At 40.0% G+C, this 22,364-nt stretch overlaps 1 protein-coding gene across 31 annotated transcripts in view; it reads right to left on the bottom strand.

The window, feature by feature from the left end:
- Positions 1–22,364, bottom strand: part of LOC147341587 (uncharacterized) — a 468,058-nt gene that overhangs the window by 195,095 nt on the left and 250,599 nt on the right. For 17 of the 31 annotated variants that reach the window (XR_015159154.1, XR_015159152.1, XR_015159153.1 and 14 more), the window contains 2 exons: positions 20,826–20,881; positions 18,512–18,703 (listed from right to left, as the gene is read on the bottom strand). Coding sequence is in view for 11 of the 31 variants with exons in the window: in XM_086388284.1 (XP_086244410.1) it covers positions 20,826–20,881 (56 nt within the window). In the remaining 20 variants the exon portion in view is untranslated. The remainder of the gene's footprint in view (positions 1–18,511; positions 18,704–20,825; positions 20,882–22,364) is intronic. The other 14 variants (XR_015159155.1, XR_015159149.1, XR_015159150.1 and 11 more) reach the window with 1 other exon arrangement.

Raw genomic sequence — 22,364 nt, 5'->3', positions numbered from 1 at the left:
ACAAACGTGGACCACATCTTTCAGTTCAGTTCAGTTCAGTTCAGTCGCTCAGTCGTGTCCGACTCTTTGTGACCCCATGAATTGCAGCACTCAACGCCTCCCTGTCCATCACCAACTCCTGGACCACATCTTTAGCAGTGCCCCAACATAAAAGAAATCCCAGAGAAGGGGACTGAAACTGTGGTAGTATCGAAGCAAAGTTCTTACACATGTACCTGTGAGTTGAGGGGAACCAGATCCCTCTAATGAGCCAGGACCTTGGTTAAATTCTTCTACCCTTCAATCCCTTCTCCCATGAAAACAACAGAGAACCATCTGGTCAACCAACCAAAGTCAATGAAAAGCAAGGGTTTTGCTTTTTCTTTTTCAACTACTGGGATCTAAAGGCATCCTGGTTATATATCATGCCATTCCCAAGGCAAAACTCATATCTATTTTGATTCGAGGTTAAGGACTATATAAATATGAAACATGGATATAAGTTCCCTATCTTTTTAGGACTGTTATTTAACAATAGTGGGAGGCAATATGGTATAAGGCAAGAATATAAGCTTTATAGCAGACCCAGGTACTACTCCTAGCTCCAGTATCTATTATATTACTTGTCATTGGACAAGACAAGTCCAATGACAAGTCCAAGGCTCTGTGGGCCTTGGTTTCCTCATCTGTAACTGAAGCTAATACTACTTTCCTTGCAGGGTATAGTAAGAGTTTGAGACAATAATCTGATACTTGGTACTAAAACCAGTTATTACAATGCTGGGCTCATAGAAGACATTTAGTAATTGGAATTATTAATAAAAAATCTTTCTGCCAAAGTGCCACCATTAAAAATTCACTGCTTTGGGTTAATGAGCTACTCCCTTAAACAGAGTCATTCCTAGCCAAAGTTGTAAAATATGTAATTTGCTTTTAGTACCTACATTTAGACTACCCTTTTATGCCCTTCTGTCTTTAAATTGGTATTTGGTTAGAGAGAGAGAGAAAGAGAGATCAGAGAATGTGTGAGAGAAAATGGAACATGAAAAATTCCCATTTCTAGTTTAGATTTGTGACTTTGGAAGCCGGGTGATAGATGTGACATATTTAAGAACTTATTTTTCCAGAAAATGGAGCCGGACCAGGCATACAATATAAATTTCCCTGATGTTGTGAATGAGTTAGTGCATTATCATTTAAGGACTACTCTTCAAATATGACTAAAAATATATATGTATGTGTCTTTCCCCCAACTTCATGTATTCCTGATTACCTTAATCATTCATTACTTTCTCAAAAATTACGATGTAAAAATGAGAAATGGCTTTTAGTTAAGAAAATTTGCAAAAGAGAACATAATAATGCAGAACAGCTCCAGCCATGAATTTTATGAAGGCTTTGTTGAAAATAACATTAAATGGTAAAATCACTTCACAGATTAATGCTGCAGCAGTTTAGGCTATGCAGAAAATTTATCATTCTTGCTTATCTATGATGAGAACAACATGGAATAACTTATATTGATTTTTGACTAGATAGAAAAAAGTCCTTATCTTCTTCATCACCATCATCCCCTTTTCAAGGACCTAGTATTTGAAGGGTGACATGGAAGAAGCTGTGGGGGGGAAAAAGACAAAGGTACAAACATTCAGAAGACTCAAATTAGGAAACAGGCTGTAGAAACAAATATGAAAGAACCAAATCAGGATCAGGGTTGACTGGTAAACATCCTGGGCTCCAGATCCCTTCTCTATACCTTCAACCTACTTACACAGTAAACACAAATTTAAGGCTTTTCAGACCAAATTTTGCAAAATGATGGCCATAAGCCAAATGAGGCCCAGGAACAGATTTGTTACACTGAACATATTATTATTTACTTTTCAAATTGGTTGTTCCAGTTTTTATATTTTTAGGTTTCTCTTTATGATTCAGACTTTTGGCTCCTTTTGCAATACCAAAAGATCTGGCAACACTAGATCCCTTTTCCACATTACAACAATTAGCTGTTGCTAAATAGTAGAAGCCCTCTTTAGACAGGACACAGGACTTCTATTGTTTCACAGGCCTCCCCATGTGTTTGGGTTCCCCACAATCAACTTGCTTTACTCCCTCAGTTTCTGTAGGCACTTGAGTTTGTGACCCATGGTCCAGCCACACTCTCAGACTCAGCAGGAAATCTCACTGCATTCTAATTGTGATGTAAATTTCAATGACATTTCTCTTGCCACTTTCCTGATCTCAATAACCCTCCATCACTTGCAGCTCTGACTTTTGGCTTTCTGCTCTTACCCCCATCCCAACAATACTTCTTATTGAAACCTATATTCCCAAAGAATTAACTCACACCTTATTTAAAATCACTTAATGTCTGTACCTTTACCCATGGCCCCTGGATTTAGTGTAATCAACAGCAATGAAAGCAGGTGTGGTTGGCTGCTTAAATGGAAAAACTATATATATATAATGCATGTATAATCTGACACAGCAAGTTTATAAGCCTCTGAACCAAGCAAAGATTTCAGCAAAACTACTATCTCCATTCAAAATACGTAAAGATAGACAGCAATGAAACCCCCATTGAAGTAATTGATTTGGGCAAGGACCCTGAAGGACAGTGAAAACTATTAGGTGATAGATAGGTTGATGGGTAACTCCAAATCTACATAGTGTCAAAGGATCACCCACATGGATCACTCCTAGATTAAAAGGGGGTAAAGGTTAAATTTTCACCAGAGCAAGCTGGCAGTCATCCTGTTAACCCAGGCATCCCATTAACCCAGGGATCCTTTCATTATACAGAGTCAACCACACATTATACAATTTTCAGTGTGATACAATCTGCAACACACAGCCTCATCAATGAAACAATCTGATGAAAAATGTTTGCCCTCAGTCCAATAAGGTTTAGTTCTAAATTCCAGTTTTCAGAACTATAAGGATTAGAGGAATAAGTTCCAAGAAAGCACATGCACATGCACACACACACACACACACACACACAAACAGGTAAATTCAAACGGTAAAGAACAATATCTCCAATTTCTTCAATTATCAAAATTACATAAAGAAGAGGGGGAAATATACATATCTGAAGAGAAAGAGATTGATTTAATTTTCATTAAAAACATGGGCAAGAAATTCATCAAAGAAATTTTCAGTATAAAGCAAACAATGGTTTGATCATTCACAGAAAGAGAAATGGTTGGCATAACACCTGGGTACAGCACAACCTTTGAGTACAGATATAGGTGACCACTAGCCCAGAAGGGCTGAACTTATACCCATCTTGTTCCACTTTGTTCTACTTGAACCATGGAACCCGTTAGATATTAAGCCTACGTCTTTCAGGCTTTTGGATCCTATCCTTTCCTTCACAAAATTCTTGATTGTTAGGTATTAGCTAATCATTCCCCCCCCAGTTTTGCTTTAGCTCCTTGTTGTATGTCACGACAGTGCCCTGCTCTTTTATCATTGGACATAATGTACTACATCGCTTATCTGTCTCTTCCTCTGGAGGGAGAGATTCTACAGAACAAGGCTAGTTATTTCCCAAGTGTCCCGTCCAGTGTCTGGCACAGTACAGGCATTCAGTAAATATGGCATACCTGTGACTAGAAACTGAATTATTTCTGGGTCCTCTCCTGAGATTGGGAGCCTACTCCTTAATGCCTTCTAATAACCAAGGCCTGGTTATCTAAAAAGATAAGATTTCATTCCCCAGCAGCCTGCAAGTTTGTCTGAACATCGCCTCCCAGTGGAATGTTATCACTCTGCTCTGTTCATCTGTCAATGCAGCCCAGTAACTTAATTTTCTAAAATGTCAAACTCAATGTCAGTATTCTTTCTGGTTCTATCAAAATGCTGAGATTTGCTGTGGGAATTTTTAAATACCTGAGATACGATAGGTTGAATGGCATTTTAGTGACACCTTAGCCCTCAAAGTCCATTATCTGAATGGTAGTTAAGCTTGGTGTGAAAGATTTATCCAAGTGAGTTGTTTCTATTGAATGTGATACAGGGATTCATTTATTCTCATTGTCACTCTCCCCTAATTGTCAGCACTTTCCTCCTGTAAAATCCCAAATGGAAGTCAAGTTTAAATTTTGAGTGTCTTACTATTTCTAGTCCTGTCGACATCTCTTTGACATAATGGAAAAGTCTGCAAGTATTTAGCCCCTCAAATAGAAGGCAGAAGGCAGCACCTCCACATAAATCCAAAGCAGAATACATTTAATATTAAGGCTGCCTTGGTAGGGCTGAATACAGAAATATTGCTAGACTTAAGGACCAGTTATCTTCACATCTACCATTCACCAGCCTGCGTTATAGCATCAGGATATTGTTAACATTTTTGCAAGCACCATCAGCATGTTTCATGCAGTGAATAAATGAGATCCCATAAAGATCCACACATCTCCTGAAATCTCTAGGAAGCAATCTAGGACTCATACCAGAGGCTAATAAAAGGTAATAAACAGTTTTATAAAGTTTAAAAAACATGAATATTTGGACCAGTTTGTCCAGAACAGGCAAAAAAAAAAACTTAAAAGAGTCTAATACAGCCTCAGACTTACACAGAGAAAGTACCTTCTATTTGCCTCACTGCTGACTGGTTAATTGTCAATGGGGCTTGCTGCCAAAGTTGCAGTCAGCACCTTCCAGCCTTTTTGATTATCTGCCATTCTCAGCTTCAAATGCAGCACCCAGCACAAATAGTTGATGCTGTAATCTGCCAAACCAGTCCTTTCTTTGACTCTTTATTAACATACTCCAATATCATATTCATTTAAGGTCCTCAAAGAGTACTTACCATGCTACCTCTCTCCAATTTTCTTCATAGCAATTGTCACTACATCTCTATTTCCCATTAGAATGTAATCTCTATGGCAACAGAGTTCACCACTCTATAGCCCCAGTTACTGCAACAATACCAGGTATATAGTGTTCAATAAATATTTGTTGACCAAATGAATCATCATAGTAGCCGATAATTATGGAAAATTTACCTTGCCATGCATTGCTAAGCACTTTCAATATCTTACAGCTAATTAACCTTCATAAATATTATTATGAAGGAGGTGCTACAGTTATTCCTTTTTATACATGAAGAAACTTAGGATCAGAAGACTGAATTTTTCTTAGGACGTGTGATTATTATTACTATATCAGTATTCCATAAGGAACAGTAAAGGAGTAAGGTGTATTTAAGAATTTAACAAGTCCTGGGTGCCTATGGAGACTAAGATCTAACACTTATGGAAAATTTTCTATGGGCCAAATCATATTATACTTTACGTCTCTTTAAGTCTCACAACAACCCTATGTGGTTGGTGCTGTTATAATTCCAATTTTGTAGATTAGGAAACCGAGACATAGCAACTTCCCTAGGTCTCACAGCAAGCAAGTGACAGAGCTTAAATTCAAACTTGGTTAGTCTGGCTCCTGAGACAAATCCTTTTGAAGACGGCTATGAGTCGAGAGACTACAGTGGGGTAGAGAGAAAGAAGAAAGGAAATAATATTTTATAAAATGCTAGGGATTTTTCTATTGATTTTTAAAATATTAGAGACTGAAACATATTTTACATAATCCTCCAAGAAAGAGACTATGTTACATGGTTGGCCAAAAAGTTCATTCGGGTTTTTCCATTAAATGTTACGGAAAAACCCAAATGAACTTTCTGCCCAGTATTATCTTCAGTTTATGGATGAGACAAGGGCTTAGAGAATTTTCTACCCCATGGTCACACAGCTCATTTACAATTCTATCCCATTTCCCCTAGTCCTACACTGCCTGGTGGATAGGTTGGCTTACGGAGAGAAATAGGATAGAAGTGAGTAGAGAAACAGAGTAACCAACTTAGGGAAAGTCTAATCTGAGAAGAGCAGACTACAGGAATCAGACCGAAAAAAAAAAAAAAAAAACAAGAAAATACCAAGATTTATTTCCACAATTATAGAGAAGGATTTTGAGGTATTAGTCAAAATCAGTTTCTAACTGGGTCTCTTACCAACTTTTGAAGTCACTTCAGTTCTCCAAGCCTCAGTTTCCTAACCTATAAAATGGGTATCCTCAGAAGGTCATTGGGGGAGATCACCTGATATGCAATATGTGCTCATTAAATGCCAGTGACTATCAGCAGTGGAAAACCAGTGGACAGACAAATGCTTAGTTCCATTACATTCACTCACTACTCAATTCTGGCCTGATGTCTGCTTTTCACATAGTATTCGCACCAGAGATCAGAAACATAATTCTTAAGAATCCTTTATCCCTAACCGCTGAAATCTGGAACATTGTGAATTTAAGTACTGACTGGATTATCGTATCATTATCTAACATGTTTTTGAGTAAGGGCTGACCCTTTCAAGCTTGTTTATAAATATACTGGGCACGTGCAAGATGGCCTAAGGTTGCAAATAACAACCAGCATTCAGGCCCCAGCATCTGTGGGATTCACACTGGCCCTTTGCTGCTCTGAATAAAGGCTCCCTAAAAGACAGCTTCCCACTAGGCCCTGTTGACCCATGTACCATATCTGTTCTTTTCCAAAATACCCATAAATTAGTCTCCTATTTACTTTGTCTTTTCTAGGCAATTTTCCAGTATCATTTGCCAGTTCTGTATTTCCAATCTTATTTCTGTCCCACCCTTGGTGCATCTGCCCACAGATTACTAGACCACAGGCTCTCTAGCCTCTAAAAATGGTGAATTTGTCCTTAGCTTCTTGAAGAAGTGAAAGCTGTATGCTAGGAAGTGTCTTGAATTATCTCCCTTTCCCACAAGATGGGATTCTCAATCCCCATTTTAGAGAAGAAAACTAAGGCTAAAAGAGGGTAAAGTAACTCTCTCAAAACTACATAACCATTTAATGGTTGCTATGGTCTGAATATTTGTCTTCCCCCAACTTCATATGTTAACACCTAACACCCACTGTGATGGTCTTTGGAGGTGGGACATTTGGGAGGTGATTAGGTCCTGAGGGTGGAGCCCTCATGAATAGGATTAGTGTTCTTATAAGCCAGCTCACATGCCCATTTATCCATGTGAGGACAAGATGAGAAGACAGGAGTCTATGGACTCAGGCAATAACCAGACAGTAAACTAGCCAGCCCCTTGATCTTGGATTCCCCAATCTCTAGAACTGTGCAAAACGAATTTCTCTTGTTTATAAGCTATCCAGTCTATGGCATTTTTGTTGTTGTTGTTTAGTTGCCCAGTCGTGTCCAACTCTGTGACCCCATGGACTGCGGCACGCCAGGCCTCCCTTGTCCTTCACCATCTCCCAGAGTTTGTGCAAGTTCATGCCATCCAACCATCTCATCCTCTGCTGTCCCCTTCTGCTTCTGCCCCTGATCTTTCCCAACATCAGGGACTTTCCCAATGAGTCGTCTGTGAGCATCACATGACCAAAACACTGGAGCTTCAGCTTCAGCATCAGTCCTTCCAGTGAATACTCAGGGTTCATCTCCCTTAAGATTGACTGGTTTTACAGTGAGGTACCATATCACGCTGGTCAGAATGGCTGCCATCAAAAAGTCTACAAACAATAAATGCTGGAGAGGGTGTGGAGAAAAGGGAACCCTCTTACACTGTTGGTGGGAATGTAAACTAGTACAGCCACTATGGAGAACAGTGTGGAGATTCCTTAAAAAACTGGAAATAGAACTGCCATATACCCAGCAATCCCACTGCTGGGCACACAAACTGAGGAAACCAGAATTGAAAGAGACACATGTACCCCAGTGTTCATTGCAGCACTGTTTACAATAGCTAGGACATGGAAGCAAGCTAGATGTCCATTGGCTGATGAATGGATAAGAAAGCTGTGGTACATATACACAATGGAGTATTACCCATCTATAAAAAGAATGCATTTGAGGCAGTTCTAATGAGGTGGATGAAACTGGAGCTTATTATACAGAGTGAAATAAGTCAGAAAGAAAAACACCAATACAGTATATTAACATATATACATATATGTAATTTAATTTAGAAAGATGGTAACGATGACCCCATGAGCAAGACAGCAAAAGAGACATAGACATAAAGAACAGACTTTTGGACTCTATGGGAGAAGGTGAGGATGGGATGATTTGAGAAAATAGCATAGAAACATATACATATTACCATATGTGAAATAGATAGTCCAAGTTTGATGCATGAAACAGGGCACTCAAAGCTGGTGCACTGGGATGACCCAGAGGGATGGGATGGGGAGGGAGGTGGGGGGTGGTTTGGGAAGCGGGAGGACACACGTACACCCATGGCTGATTCATGTCAATGTATGGCAAAAACCACCACAATACTGTAAAGTAATTAGCCTGCAATTAAAAAGAAGTAATTAATTTTTTTAAAAAAGATTGACTGGTTTGATCTCCTTGCTATCCAAGGGACTTTCAGGAGTCTTCTCCAGCACCATAATTTGAAGGCATCAATTCTTTGGCATTTTTCTTAGAACAGCCCTAAAGGACTAAGACAGATGGCAAAGCTGAAATCTTGTGGAGACCATCAGACTCCGCGTTCCAAGTCTTGTCTAAAGTCCTTTTTATCACTTTGATAAAAGGTGATAGCTAAGTTTTAGGATAGCCTGTATATTGGCTTAAACAATTAATTTCTGCTTGTTTGGATGTGAGGCATAGTGCATGCACCTGAGGTCATAGTGAAAATACTTTTTCTTGCTGGAGAAATGACAGTGATAATACTTATCTGTGATAGGATAGAATGTGCTCCATCACCCTTTGCCTCTATCAAGCGCATACTACTCCTTCTTAGGAAAATATATTAGTACTTTCCCTTCTTCCTTTATCTAATGAACTTCTACCCTAAAGTGGCAGGCAATATAATGCCTCCTCAACAAAGATATCCTAACCCCTAGAATCTATGAATGCTACCTTACATAACACTGTTCAGATGTGAGTCTCCTCTTGAGATGAGACAATTCTCCTGGATTTTCCAATACAGTCCAGTGGAACCATATGGGTCATTATAAAAAAGACAAAATAGTTAGAACCAGACTGAGAGATTTGAAGATGCTCTGCAGCTGCTGATTTCTAAGATGGAGGAAGAGGGGACTTCCATGGCTGTCAAGTGGCTCTGCACTCCCAATGCAGGAGGGCCCAGGTTTGATCCCAGGTCAGGGAACTAGATCCCATGTGATGCAACTAAGAGTTTGTATGCCATAACTAAAGATGCCATGTGCTACAATGAAGATTAAATATCCCACATGCTGCAACTATGACCTGCTGCAGCCAAATAAATACTAAAAAAAAAAAAAAAAAAAAAAGATGGAGGAAGAGGACCAAGGGCCAAAGAATACAAGTAGTTCTAGAAGCTGGGAAAAGCAAGGGAATGATCATCTCCTAGAGGTTCCAAAAGGACTGCAGTCAAGTCAACATGTTGATTTTAGACCAGTGAGACATATATCGGCCTTCTGACCTTCATAAGTGTAGGATAATAAATTTGTGTTATTTTGAGGCACTATGATTGTACAATATTGTGCATTTGTTACAACAGCAATAGGAAACTAACATGCTTACTTTTAGGGCTTAGTTCACCTATCACCTCCTCCTAATAGGCTTCTCTATCTCCCAAGGCAGATGTAGGGATCAGTGTTTCCATTGCCTAGAGTATGTCTCTATTTCCATGACATCACAAAGAAACTGAATTCCACTCCATTTTCATCCTCTTCTCTATTGTAGGTGTCTATTACTGCATGAAGTGAAGAAGAGAAGTTCAGGTCATTTCCACACTTCTGCTACAAATGACCTCTGGGAAATAACCTGCAATCTATGGGAGACCAACACTGACCTTTCAGCAACTGAATATATTTTTCCCTCCCTTTTTGGAGGTTCTGTGGTGTAGGCAGCTTGCCTACCTAGTCAAGAAACAGTCATTCCCCAACCTGACCCCAATCATCTTTCCAGCCTCATCTTTTCACTTCCTATTCCAGACTGCTTCAGTCAGGATCAGGCAGGGAAAGCAAACCCACCCCAGCCAGCTCCATGGAGAGAATTTAATACAGAAAACAAGAGACAACTGTCTGAGAAGAGCAGAAAGAGCAATGGGGAAAAGAAGAAGCAACCCACAGCTTAGGAACTGCAAGAAGCTGCTCCCACCCTTCGGGATGACCAACAAAGGCAGGATGTAATATTACCAGGCCTGGGAACCATGAGCCAGGAACACCAGCGAGGTGCTGGAACCTTGGAGGAAGAGCCACTCAACGGAAGTTAGGACACTGGAGCTTCCAAATAAGACCTAGAGCCATAGAGAAGGCACTGCCAACAGAAAGAAACCCAAATAAAAGCAGAGGAAAAGAGTAGATACCATGGCTTCTCCCATTCTCCTGCCTGTCAATCTCTGACTAGGGTCTAATGCAACCAGAAGCCGTTTGATGAGAAGACACAGGAAATCTAATTTGTCCTGGTCAAAATCATCACAGAGCAAGGACAAAGGATGACTCTAAAAGCAAAACATGGCTTCTTATTGTTTCCCAGATGTACTATCATATGTTTTTCTTATTCCACTCATTTGAATTGCCTCCCCCTTCTCTTATCTCAAATATTATCTCCTCTGTGAAGCCTTATTTAACTCTCACAGACTTCTGAACTCTAATATCTCTGCAGAGCACGCTACTCATTCGGTAATGAACCTAACCCATATTGAGAAGTGGCATTGTTAGCCATCCTAGCTTATGAGTACTGCATGACTACTAAGCTCTCTGTAAGCTCTTTGTGGGGCAGGGATATCTAAACATCCACATCTCCCATGGACATCCAGCACATGGCAGGTTTTTGATAGGCTGCCCAAAGCCTAATTTGAATAGCAGAATGGTAATCCTTAGAAGTTTGAGATTGCCTGTGACTTTCAGGGATAATAGTCAAATATTTAGCAACCAGTATTAGCGTAGACATCACTTTGCTGACAAACGTTCAGGTAATCAAAGTTATGGGTTTTCCAGGAGTCATATACAAATGTGCAAGTTGGACTATAAAAAAGGCTGAGCACTGAAGAATTGATACTTTCAAATTGTAGTGATGGAGAAGACTCTTGAGAGTCCCTTGGACAGCAAGGAGATCAAACCAGTCAATCCTAAAGGAACTCAACCCTGAATATTCATTGGAAGGACTGATGCTGAAGCTCCAGTACTTTGGCCACCTGATGCAAAGAGGTGACTCATTAGAGAAGACCCTGATGCTGGGAAAGATTGAGGGCAGGAGGAGAAAGGGACAACAGAGGATGAGATGGTTGGATGGCATCATCAACTCAATGGACATGAGTCTGAGCAAAGTCTGGGAGACAGTGAAGGACAGCGAAGTCTGGCGTGTTGCAGTTCATGAGGTCAAAAAGAGTCAGACACAACTTAGCAACTGAACAACAACAACATGGCATGGGCACTATGCAGTAAGAATGTGCACCACCCTCAAAGAACACAACAGACCCCAGTTATAAACATCTATACACATGTACTGGGGCACACCTGCTGAACATCTGGCTGGAAGCAGAATCTATAGCCAAGAGAAAAGCCCAAAATAGATCATAAAATAGCATGTTCAGTAAAAACATGTAGTAAGACATAATATGTATATATACACACATTATATTGTGTGTATTGAATTACAGTCTAGTCTTTGTTTTATACATCTAATACATTATATATTAATATAAATTCTTCATGATCATCTATATTTTCATATACACATATGTATAAGCATGAAAATCAGTGTAATGCAATGGTTACCTCTGGGTACCCATTAAGGGTGAGCATTATTTTTCTCTTGTTTTGCTTACTTACATCATCTAATTTTTCTACAACACACAAGTATCACTTACGGGATAAAAAAAGATTATAAACTAAATGAACTTCTTATAACGTTTCATTAATCTCTAGCAGGTGGCTGATGAATGAAAGGAAGAAAGAGGGATGAGGGTTATAATACATGCTCTAATAATACATTTTAAAATACCCAATCACATGGAGAGGTTTTACACTCTATGCACGTTCTCTAGCCTTTAGAGAATCTGAAAAATTAAATTTCATCCAAAAGCATTATCTTTTTGGAAAGCAAACAAGTCAAGATAACATAGGCTTATCTTAAGGCATGGCTTAAAATTTGCATGGAGATCAGTATTTCATACAATGTTGAGATTGATTCAGAAAATCATCACTCTTTCTCTCCATTAAACCTGCCTGCCACCCCCAATGATACCTCCTGCCTGCCACCACTCTATCCCCATGAAACCTGCCTGCCACCCCCAATGACACCCCCAATGTAGTTTTTGGGATCCACTCACTGTCAAAGCTGTAAACAGCCTGTGATTTGATCCTCAGGTCAACTATGATTGTCAACTTCTCCATGATCAGGCCAAGCTGAGAGTTCATGGCCAGCATTTAGATTCACAGCAGGGAAACACAGAGGCCAGGCAGACAGACCTATCAGAGATGTGGTAACAACCTATTTCTGGCCTGACCCCTCAAGTAAGGAGAGCTGCCAGTTGTGGGTGTTGCAAACTAAACCTCAGTGTTTCCAACATAACATTGTTCAGTTCAGTTCAGTCGCTCAGTCATGTCTGACTCTTTTCGACCCCATGAATCACAGCACACCAGGCCTCCCTGTCCATCACCAACTCTCGAAGTTCACTCAAACTCATGTCCATCGAGTCAGTGATGCCATCCAGCCATCTCATCCTTGTTGGTGATCTCCGAATAATTCTGATTGATTTTCTTTACTGAGGTTCTTTATTGCTATTTTTGTTCTGTAATTACTTCTCAAAAATCTCCTGTCATGGTGACGCCTCCAGTTCTCTCATTCTCATCTCAGGCTATTACCAAGATAGCAACAAACCCCGTGTTTTTCCAATTTTGGTGGCTTTCCATTAACTTTCACTTTGACTTAGACCTCAAAACTAGGTCAGCTCAAATCTGACCAATTTCTTCTTTTCCAACAATTAACATCACCTATTAATAAGCCTTGTATTTTTAAAAAAAGATTTAGCAAAATGTCAAACACATCCCTCCTCTATAAAGATAAGAGCTATATTTAGCTAGCTCTAATTAAAAATAGCTAAAATGCTAGTTGGTATGGGAGGAGAGGGAAATCTGTTCAATTCATATCTCCTTTCAAATTTTTGACATTTGAGTTTCTTTAGAGCTGTTTATGGCTTGAATTAACACTGTTCCATTTAATTTGAAATACAGCAAGCATCTAAATCATATTATTGATTTTTTTAAAACACTTCCAGTTCCCCAGTTGCACATGCATTAAATTCTGGGCCTGTAAAAGGGGTTTTGTGACTCTCATCCTTAGTTAAAAGTATCCAAACCAGAGAATTGCTCCTAGGTGAATTCTCTCCTGAGAGTCAGGCTGAATGCTCCCTATAGAAAGGGATATGAGGCTATCAATGAGTTTGATACACAGTCATCGCCATTTGACAAAAACTAGAAAGCAAAAACTCAAAATCTGAACCAATCTGAGACCTGAGGCTCCTTTGGAGCATATAAAGAACAGAACAGAGATCTGCATGTTCGCAAGCCAATGTCACAGCATCTATTTGTCCTGTGTTCCTTCTGAACATTTCCCGATGATTAAAAAAACAAAAACAAAAACAAAAACCACTCTCCATGAAAGAGAACTCACTCAATATTAAAGAGGTGAAGGAAATAAGTTGTTGTGTCTGGCCCTCCTTGGGATGGGTGTTGAGACTCCAGGAAGTAGAATTCCTAGGGAGAACTGATACTTCTAATTCTTGAAGCAAAGGTGTCCCTGGTGTGGGGGAGATAGGAGGTGAGCCACTGAACTTCACCTGATACAATAACCTTATCACCCAACTCCATAAAAGACAGAAAGCAGCAGGGGCCAGTGGCTGGATTCAAGACTTTCCAGCGTGCAAACATAAATGCTTCTCAGTGTGTATGCCTATGCATGCGTGTGTGTGTGTGAGAGAGAGAGAGAGTATACGTAAATGCGAGGTGTGTATGTGTTTGTGCTTGTGAAGCCCTGTGGCCCAGGCTGTGTGGATGTGTAGGTCAAGGGGAGTTTTCAAAGCCAAGAATAGAAATATACTCTGGATATCATTCTCTTTGGCCTTTTACTGTCATAAGAACATCTTCTCTATTTTTCGTGTATTAGCCGCATTCTTGACATTACACCTTGTATAGGGAGAGATACCAAAAGGCACACTAAAGCAGAGCAGGAAATGTCAAGCAGCTATCATAAGATACAGATGGACTTTGTTGTCAGAAAAGTCACAGTTTTTTCACCTGCTATGCTTTGGTAACCTCTCCCTACATAAGGTATAATGTCAAGAATGCCACTAAAAACACTCAAAAAGTAGAGAAGGTGTTCTTATGACAGATAATGGCCAAGCAGCCAAGAACCTGCAACAAGAAGGTAGGAAAATGGGCCTTCCAGAACCTCCTTCTATGTTAGCTGTCCCCCAAAGACTAACTGGCATCAGTAACTTAGAATGACTTTCCCTTCCATTTCTTACTTAATATTTCCCCCCTAATTGCACATTAGTAGACTGAGAGGATCTTAAAGACAGGAATTTGAGGGGCAGTTGGGGGGTCAACAGCTGAAAGGGATAAAGAGAAATAAACCTCCAGTTATAAGATAAATAAACCATGGGGATATATTGTATAGCATAAGGAATATGGTCAATAATATTGTAATAATTTTGCATGGAAACAGATGGTTACTAGACTTATCATGCTAATCATTTCATAATGTACGGAAATGTCAAATTATTGTGCAGTATACCTAAACTAACATAATATTGTAGGTCAACTACATTTCAATAAAAGACTGAAATTGTCTTATTGATCTCTCTGTTCCCAATACTAACATAGTAGCTGAAATGAAAGTTGGACTCTATGTTTACTGAACTACATCAAATTTTTCAATCTCAGAGGCAGGTTTAGGTTTCCCTTGCTCTTCCAAAGCAAGATTGTCCCTTTAATTCAGTTATATATCCTCAAACTTATTCGTGGTAGAACTCAGTACAGAAGTCCTTAGCAGATTATAAGATTATCTTTCCCAAAACTGCCTTGCCTAACACCCTAACAATGTCACTTCTCTCCTTAAAAGTTAAAAATACATATAACTAAATAATGCATAAAAAGTTAAATTCATATCATGCATGAATTGACTGTATTAATATTTTCTGGAGGGCTGTTATGTGCTTGGTATTGTGTCTGTTCTGAGGAAATATAAAGGTAAATGAGACACAGTCTCTCTGTCGTTTAGGAATTTATCCTGTAAGACAGATAAAGCAGAACCAAACTAGTCTGGTACAGGTTGTGTGTGATAAGTGCCAGAGGAGTGTTTGTTAAAAGGTACCCATACAGAGGAAGATGGCACATCTCTTCCCTTTGGTTTAGTCACCAAAAACTTCCCAAAGAAGGGGACATCCAAGCTGGACCTTATATGATGTGTGGGATTTGCATAGGAAAAGAAGAACTTTGACACTCCAAGTAGAAGGCACAAGGTGATAACAGTCACAAAATTCAGAACTTCTAACAATCCCATCTAGGGCTTCATCATATATGTTTTCTAAAGAGGAAAAAACGTCTTGTGAATATAACATGGACAGTCTGTCACCTTCTGGATTACCACACCAAATGCTATGCTTTCCAAATCAGACAGAGAGGAAGTAGGTTCCCTTCTAGGGTGGTATAAATCTAGCGAGCCAAATACAAGTTGGGTTGTTCTTGGATCCACATAAGCCTTTCCTTTTGAATAACGTGTCATTGTCTATTTAATAGACAGCTGCATTTTAAAGAGAATGGGATGCAATGAGAGGGGGCAAAAGTGAATTTTCAGCAGTTCCTTAACAATGATATATTTCTACCAAGATTCAAAGTTCACCAAAAAAAAAGAAAGAAAGAAAATTCCAAGAGAAACCTATCCATAGAAAGTTTTCTCATTGTGAACAGAATTTTGTCTACAGGATGCCAAGCATCTAAAACAAACAAAACCTTTCAGCAAGAATGCTGCCTATTTGGTATTTAACTTGCAGAACAATCCAGAGATACCTGGATATTGGGGCAAAAATCTGTTTTGCCAGCATAAAAGAGAAATCAGCATTGTGTAGGCACAGCCTCACTCTACTTACTGGGAAACCAAATCACTGAGCAGGCTCCCCATCAAAACACCAGGCACTTTGGCTCCAGTCGCTGATGCCTCACTGATCTTGAAGAGGAAATAAGTGCTACAGTACTAAGAGATTGGATTTTTATGATAGCGATTCACCTAATTTGCCCTCAATTTGGTACTAGTCATCCTGCTACGACAATTTAAAGGCACCATTCCCTCTTAACCGATCCATTTAAAGAGGATTCATATCTTGTCTGGAAATTGGATAGCAAGTGCACAATGGTCCTAACTTTCCATTAGAATCCTTTACATAGTGTAGTTAAGGCTAAAAATATTTAAAGTGGATTAAGAATAGAACAAAGAAATGAAGTGCAACTGCGACTGTGACAGGGTATGAATATTAATGACGATTTTTTTCTCATTCCTTTTCTCATATAGTACCATCCTCTCTGCCTTTTGTTTCAAGATTTTACTTATACTGCAGAGCTGAATACCAGCGCTTGCTGCTCTGTGATATGATACATACATAGAGATACAATTAATCTGTAGTCTAGTACCTGTCTGACAGATAAGGGGTAAAACCATGATATTATGACTCCCTACTGCCTAAGGGATAAAGTCTGATCTCAGTCTGACATGTAAGGCCCTCCATAGGCTGGCCTGATCAGCTTTTTCAAAATTGTCTCTCACTATCCCTTTACTCCTTTACAAAATTGTATCTAACTCCCCCTTTAGGGCTTCCCTGGTGGCTCAATGGTAAAGAATCGGCCTGCACTGCGGAAGCCACAGGAGATGCAGGTTCAGTCCCTAGGTTGGGAAGATCCCCTGGAGGAGGGCAAGGAAACCACTCTAGTATTCTTGTCTAGAGAATCCCCAAGGACAGAGGAGCCTGTGGGCTACAGTCCATAGGGTAACAAAGAGTCGACACGACTGAGCAACTTAGCATGCACCTCTTTACACAGGATTCCCAGCTGATGCTAGTTGTGAAGAACCTGCTTGCCAATGCAGGGGATTTAAGAGACAAAGGTTTGACCCCTGGGTCAGGAAGTTCCCCTCGAGGAGGAAATGGCAACCCACTCTAGTACTCTTGCCTGGAGAATCCCCAAAGACAAAGGAGCCTAGTAGGCTACAGTCCATGGGGTCGCAAAGAGTCGGAAATGACTGAAGCAACTTAGCATGCAGCACACACCCCTTTAAATGGGCTTCCCTAGTGGCTCAGCACTAAAGAATCCACCTGCAATGCAGCAGCCACAGGAGACATGGGTTTGATCACTGGGTTGGGAAAATCCCCTGGAAGAGGGCATGACAAGGCCCTCCCATATTCTTCCCTGGAGAATGTCATGGAGAGAGGAGCCTGGTAGACTGCAGTCCATAGGGTAGCATAGAGTCGGTCGGACTGAAGCGACTTAGCACGAATGCACCCCTTTACACAAATCTTCTGTTAGAGCCAATGCAGTCTCTTCACTGGCCCCTGAAGTCTTCCTGTGCATATTTACTCATACTGGGTTCCTTATTTTAATTCTCATATTTTCCAACTTCTACCCATTCCCCAACTCTCAGCACAAAATTTCCTTTAAATTTTTAATTTAAAAATTTGTTATTGAATTAGAATTTTTACAATGTTATAATATATTCATATTCTTTTCCATTACAGGTTATTATAAGATATTGAAGACATTCCCAGTGCTATACAGTAGGTCCTTGTTGCATATCTGTTTTGTATACAATAGTGTGTATCTGTTAATCCCAAACTCCTAATTTAATCCTCCCACCACCACCACCCTCTTCCCCTTTGGTAAACTTAAGTTTCTTTGCTATATCTGTGAGGCTATTTCTATTTTGTAAATAAGTTCATCCATATTATGTTTTTAGATAACACATATAAATGATATCATGTATTTTCTTTCTCTGGCTTACTTCAATTAGTATAATGATCTCAGGGCCATCCATGTTGCTGCAAATGCCATTAATTCTTTATTTTTATAGCTGAGTACTTGTCCATTGTGTATATATACTATATCTTTTTTTCCATTCATCTTTCAATGGACATTTTGGTTTCAGCACAAATTTTTCATCTACAGAGCTTCTACCAGCCACTCCAAGCCATAACATGCTTCCTTCTCCAAACTATACCTGCCTTATGACATACAGTCTTATTTAAGTAACATGTATGTCTCCAACTATAAACTCCTTCTGGATAAGGAAGATGTGTTTATTTTGCAGCCTCTTGCAGCTCTTAATAATGTAGCACAGAGCTAGATTAAGTAAATCATTAATAATATAAATTAATGAATAGATGAATGGATATAAATAACATGAACAGGTCTATGTGGCACTCTATGCTTTCTGCTGTTTCATTTCTATTGAATACCTCTAGTACTTTTGTCCTCTAAAACATAAACTTTATTTAAAAATACATCAACATATAGACTTACAGCAAAGCTTAAAACATTCCGGATGCCTAGATCTCAGTCCTGTGATTCCTATGGAATAAATCCAGTGGGTTTCAGAGGATTTTGTGCTCATCAATGCTTGGGAGAACATGAAAAACAGTCTTTCTTTTAATAATAATAAAGGTCTGAGGCTGGAAATTGTTCAGTCAGAAAGCCTCTATGGTATTTCAGGTGCTGAAGAAAAATAAAGCAATGAGGAAGTAAGATACTTGTTTCAAGAAAGGTTCAGTAAAAGCATATAAACTCAGAAAGAGGGAACTTCCCCGGTGGTCCAGTGGCTAGGACTCCATGCTCCCAATGCTGGGGCCCAGGTTCGATCCATGGTCAGGGAATAGATCCCTCATACCATGACTAAGTAAGACTTCACATACCACAACTAAAGATCTAGCATACAAAAACTAAAAACAAACAAACAAACAAAAAAAAAGATCTCATGTGCTGCAACTAAGACCTGGTGCAGCCAAATAAATGCTTCATTTTAAAAAATAAACTCAGCAAGAACCATAAGCTCTCAGAGGATGTATCTCTCAAATATGCCACTGACACATATTCTACATGCAGCATAATATTTACTATCCAATTTTGCTCCCCAGAAAAAAAATAGAAATTTCATCAAAACTTTAAATGTCAACAAGGTGAAAAATTATTCACATTTATAATAAAGAATCACTTCTCTTTCCTTAAAAAAACAATCTTAGAACTCACCTTCCCCAGTTGATCTGTTCCAGGTCCCCTCCTTATCTCTCACCCACCCAGCTCAGAGGAAGAAATGTCCCTTCTCTCACTCAAGGGGACACTTCCATGTGAGTTTTCAGGATGCCCATTCTCCTGTCTCTTGGCCTAATTCTGTTTCAAATCAAATAGTTGAGGCCTTTGCTATTTGGCCCTGAGCTGTTACTAAGCTTCAGATACGTCACTTGTGTTTATATGTGTAATTTTCATACATTTCTATCATATTTCAAACATGACTCTTTGGACTCTCTAACGATTAGAAGATCTTTAAAGCCAAGGACTCCTGGTACAACCAAGAGAAGACTAAGGACCTAGCAATCAGTATCCAGCATTCGCATAAACATACAGAGCTCAAGCACTGTTACTGCCTAAAGTAATCTCAACTAATGACAACCTGCTATACAGCACAGAGAACTCTACTCAGTGCTCTAGTGTGACCTAAATGGGAAGGAAATCCAAAAAAGAATGGACATATGTATACATATAGCTGACTCATATTGCTGTATAGTAGAAACTAATACAACATCATAAAGCAACTACACTCTAATAAAAGTTAATTTAAAAAAATTTTTAATGAAAATAGTCTCAGTGGATGTTCCTTGAAAACATGCAACTGGCATATATTCTACATGTAGCATAGCATCTATAACCCATGTACACTGTAGGAACATCATAGAATCGGAGAATGATTTTCAGCTCTGCTACTTACTAGCTGGGTGACCCTGGATAAGTTTTTTATTAGCCTCTCTGTTTCCTACCCAGGAAACAGAAATAATAAGACAGTTCTTTTTTGGATGTTAGAAGATGTGTGTTAAATGCTTGAGGCACAATGAAACTCACTAAATGCTAATACCTTCTCTCTTTCCTTAGTCCCATGCTGGGAAGCACAGAGTTCCCCAGCTTTGCTTCCTTCTTCCCTCCATGGGAGGAGAGGAGGACATAGGGAGTTAGGACAAGGGACAGGGACCTGGACCATTCTTCTCCAACATCAATGGTCAATTCCTTCTGTCTTTTCTTGTGCATATCTTTTTGCTTTCTATGGAACTGCTTAACTCCATCCCTCTTCCTGTTATATCTTCTCCCAGTTTCTAAGAGACACAGGTAATAACCTATAGCTGAAAAAATTCCTGGGCCAACTGGTTTACGACCTGGAGGGATGACAAACCAAAGCTATATTTACACACTTCTGAAGCTTCAGTGGGAAAGACAGCTTTTCTGAAATCCACATTCGAAACATGGAATGGTTTTTCCCACAGAAGCACGGCTTCATATGATCATTAACATCTATACTATTATTAATACAGCACAATCCTTCATATTATGGGTTATATAGGCTTTTATAGGCTAGCCTGGGAACCTAATTACCATGGAGACCATTGTTTGCTGTGGGAAAAATGCATTCCACATTCCAAACAGCTGACTCACACACAAAATTTTGTAACACAAGCCACAGGAGTTACAAACTTTCTGTGTTTTCTTTTTTAACCACCCCAATATCAAGCATAGAGAGAGGGACTCCAAACGACTATTTACAGAAACTTGATAACTTCAAAAAATCACTTACAGTTCCCTCACTTCCCATCAAGATGGAGGAACAGAAGGACTTGCACGCATCTTCTCCTGCAAGAACACCAAAATCGCAATTAGCTGCTAAACAACCATCGAAAGAAAATGTTGGATTCCACCAAAAAACAATACCCCATGTCCAAGAGCAAAGGAGAAGTGCAACATGATGATAGGAGGGGTGCAATCGTGGTTAAAATCAAACCTCAGACCTGCAGAGAGGCTTGGAGGGTGCAAATAAACCCTTGTGTGCACCAGGAATGAGGGAAAGGAACAGTGACCCCCACAAGACACTGAGCCAGACCCGCCTTTGAGTGTCTCCTATGGAGGCACAGGTCAGCAGTGACCTGCCACGAGGACAGGGACTCTGGCTTCAGCAGACCTGGGAGGCGTGGCATATGGCATAAGTCCTCTTGGAGGAGGTTGCCATTAGCTCCATCATAGAGCCCCCAAGCAGACAAACCACAAACTGGAGAACAATTAAAACCAAAGAAGTTCTCCCACTGTTGCAAAAATTTTAGGGCCCACATCAGATTTCCCAAGCTGGGGATCCGGCAAAAGGACTGAGAACCCCCAGGGAAGCAGATTCTTGGAGAGTGCAACACAACCTTGTGTGCACCAGGACCCAGAAGAAAAGAGCAGTGACCCCACAAGAGACTGAACCAGACATGCTTGTGAGTGTCTGGAAGTCTCCAGCAGAGGTATGTATTGACACTGGCCTGAAGCGGGTCAGGGACACTGAATACAACAGTCCTGGGAGCCACAGTGTGCAGGCATAAGTCCTTTTAAAGGAGGTCATTACTGCCATTTCCCCTACCACAGATTGTCCTGAGGCCAAACTACAGGGAGGGAACACAGCCTCACCTGTCAGCAGAAAACTGGATTAAAGATTTACTGAGCAGGGACTCTCGAGAGTCCCTTGGACTGCAAGGAGATCAAACCAGTCCATCCTAAAGGAAATCAGTCCTGAATATTCAGTAGAAGGACTGATGCTGAAGCTGAAAGTCCCGTACTTTGGCCACCTGATGCGAAAAACTGACTCAATGGAAAAGACCCTGATGCTGGGAAAGATTGAAGGCAGGAGGAGAAGGGAATGACAGAGGATGCGATGGTTGGATGGCATCACCGACTCAATGGACATGAGTTTGAGCAAGCTCCAAGAGTTGGTGATGGACAGAGAAACCTGGCATGCTGCAGTCCATGGGTCGCAAAGAGTTGGAAACGACTGAGTAACTGAACTGAACTGAGCATGGCCCTGCCCATCTGAGCAAGACACAGTTTCACCCACAGCCAGTCCCTACCACTAGGCAGTTTCCACAAGCCTCTTATCTATCAGCAGGCAGACAAAATAAAAATCACAATGACAGAAAACTAACCGAACTGATAACATGGATCACAATCTTGTATAACTCAATGAAACTTTTTTTAAATTTATTTAATTGGAGGCTAATTACTTTACAATATTGTATTGATTTTGCCATACATCAACATGAATCTTCCAAGGGTGTACACATGTTCCCCATCCTGAACCCCCCCTCCC

This window comes from Bos grunniens, chromosome X (assembly GCF_055505025.1).
Source record: "Bos grunniens cultivar Pamir isolate PY7600 chromosome X, Bosgru_T2T1.0, whole genome shotgun sequence".
In the NCBI taxonomy this organism is placed as follows: Eukaryota; Metazoa; Chordata; class Mammalia; order Artiodactyla; family Bovidae; genus Bos; species Bos grunniens.
The sequence above is the reverse complement of the archived record's forward strand: the minus strand, read 5'-3'. Positions and strand labels throughout refer to the sequence as shown.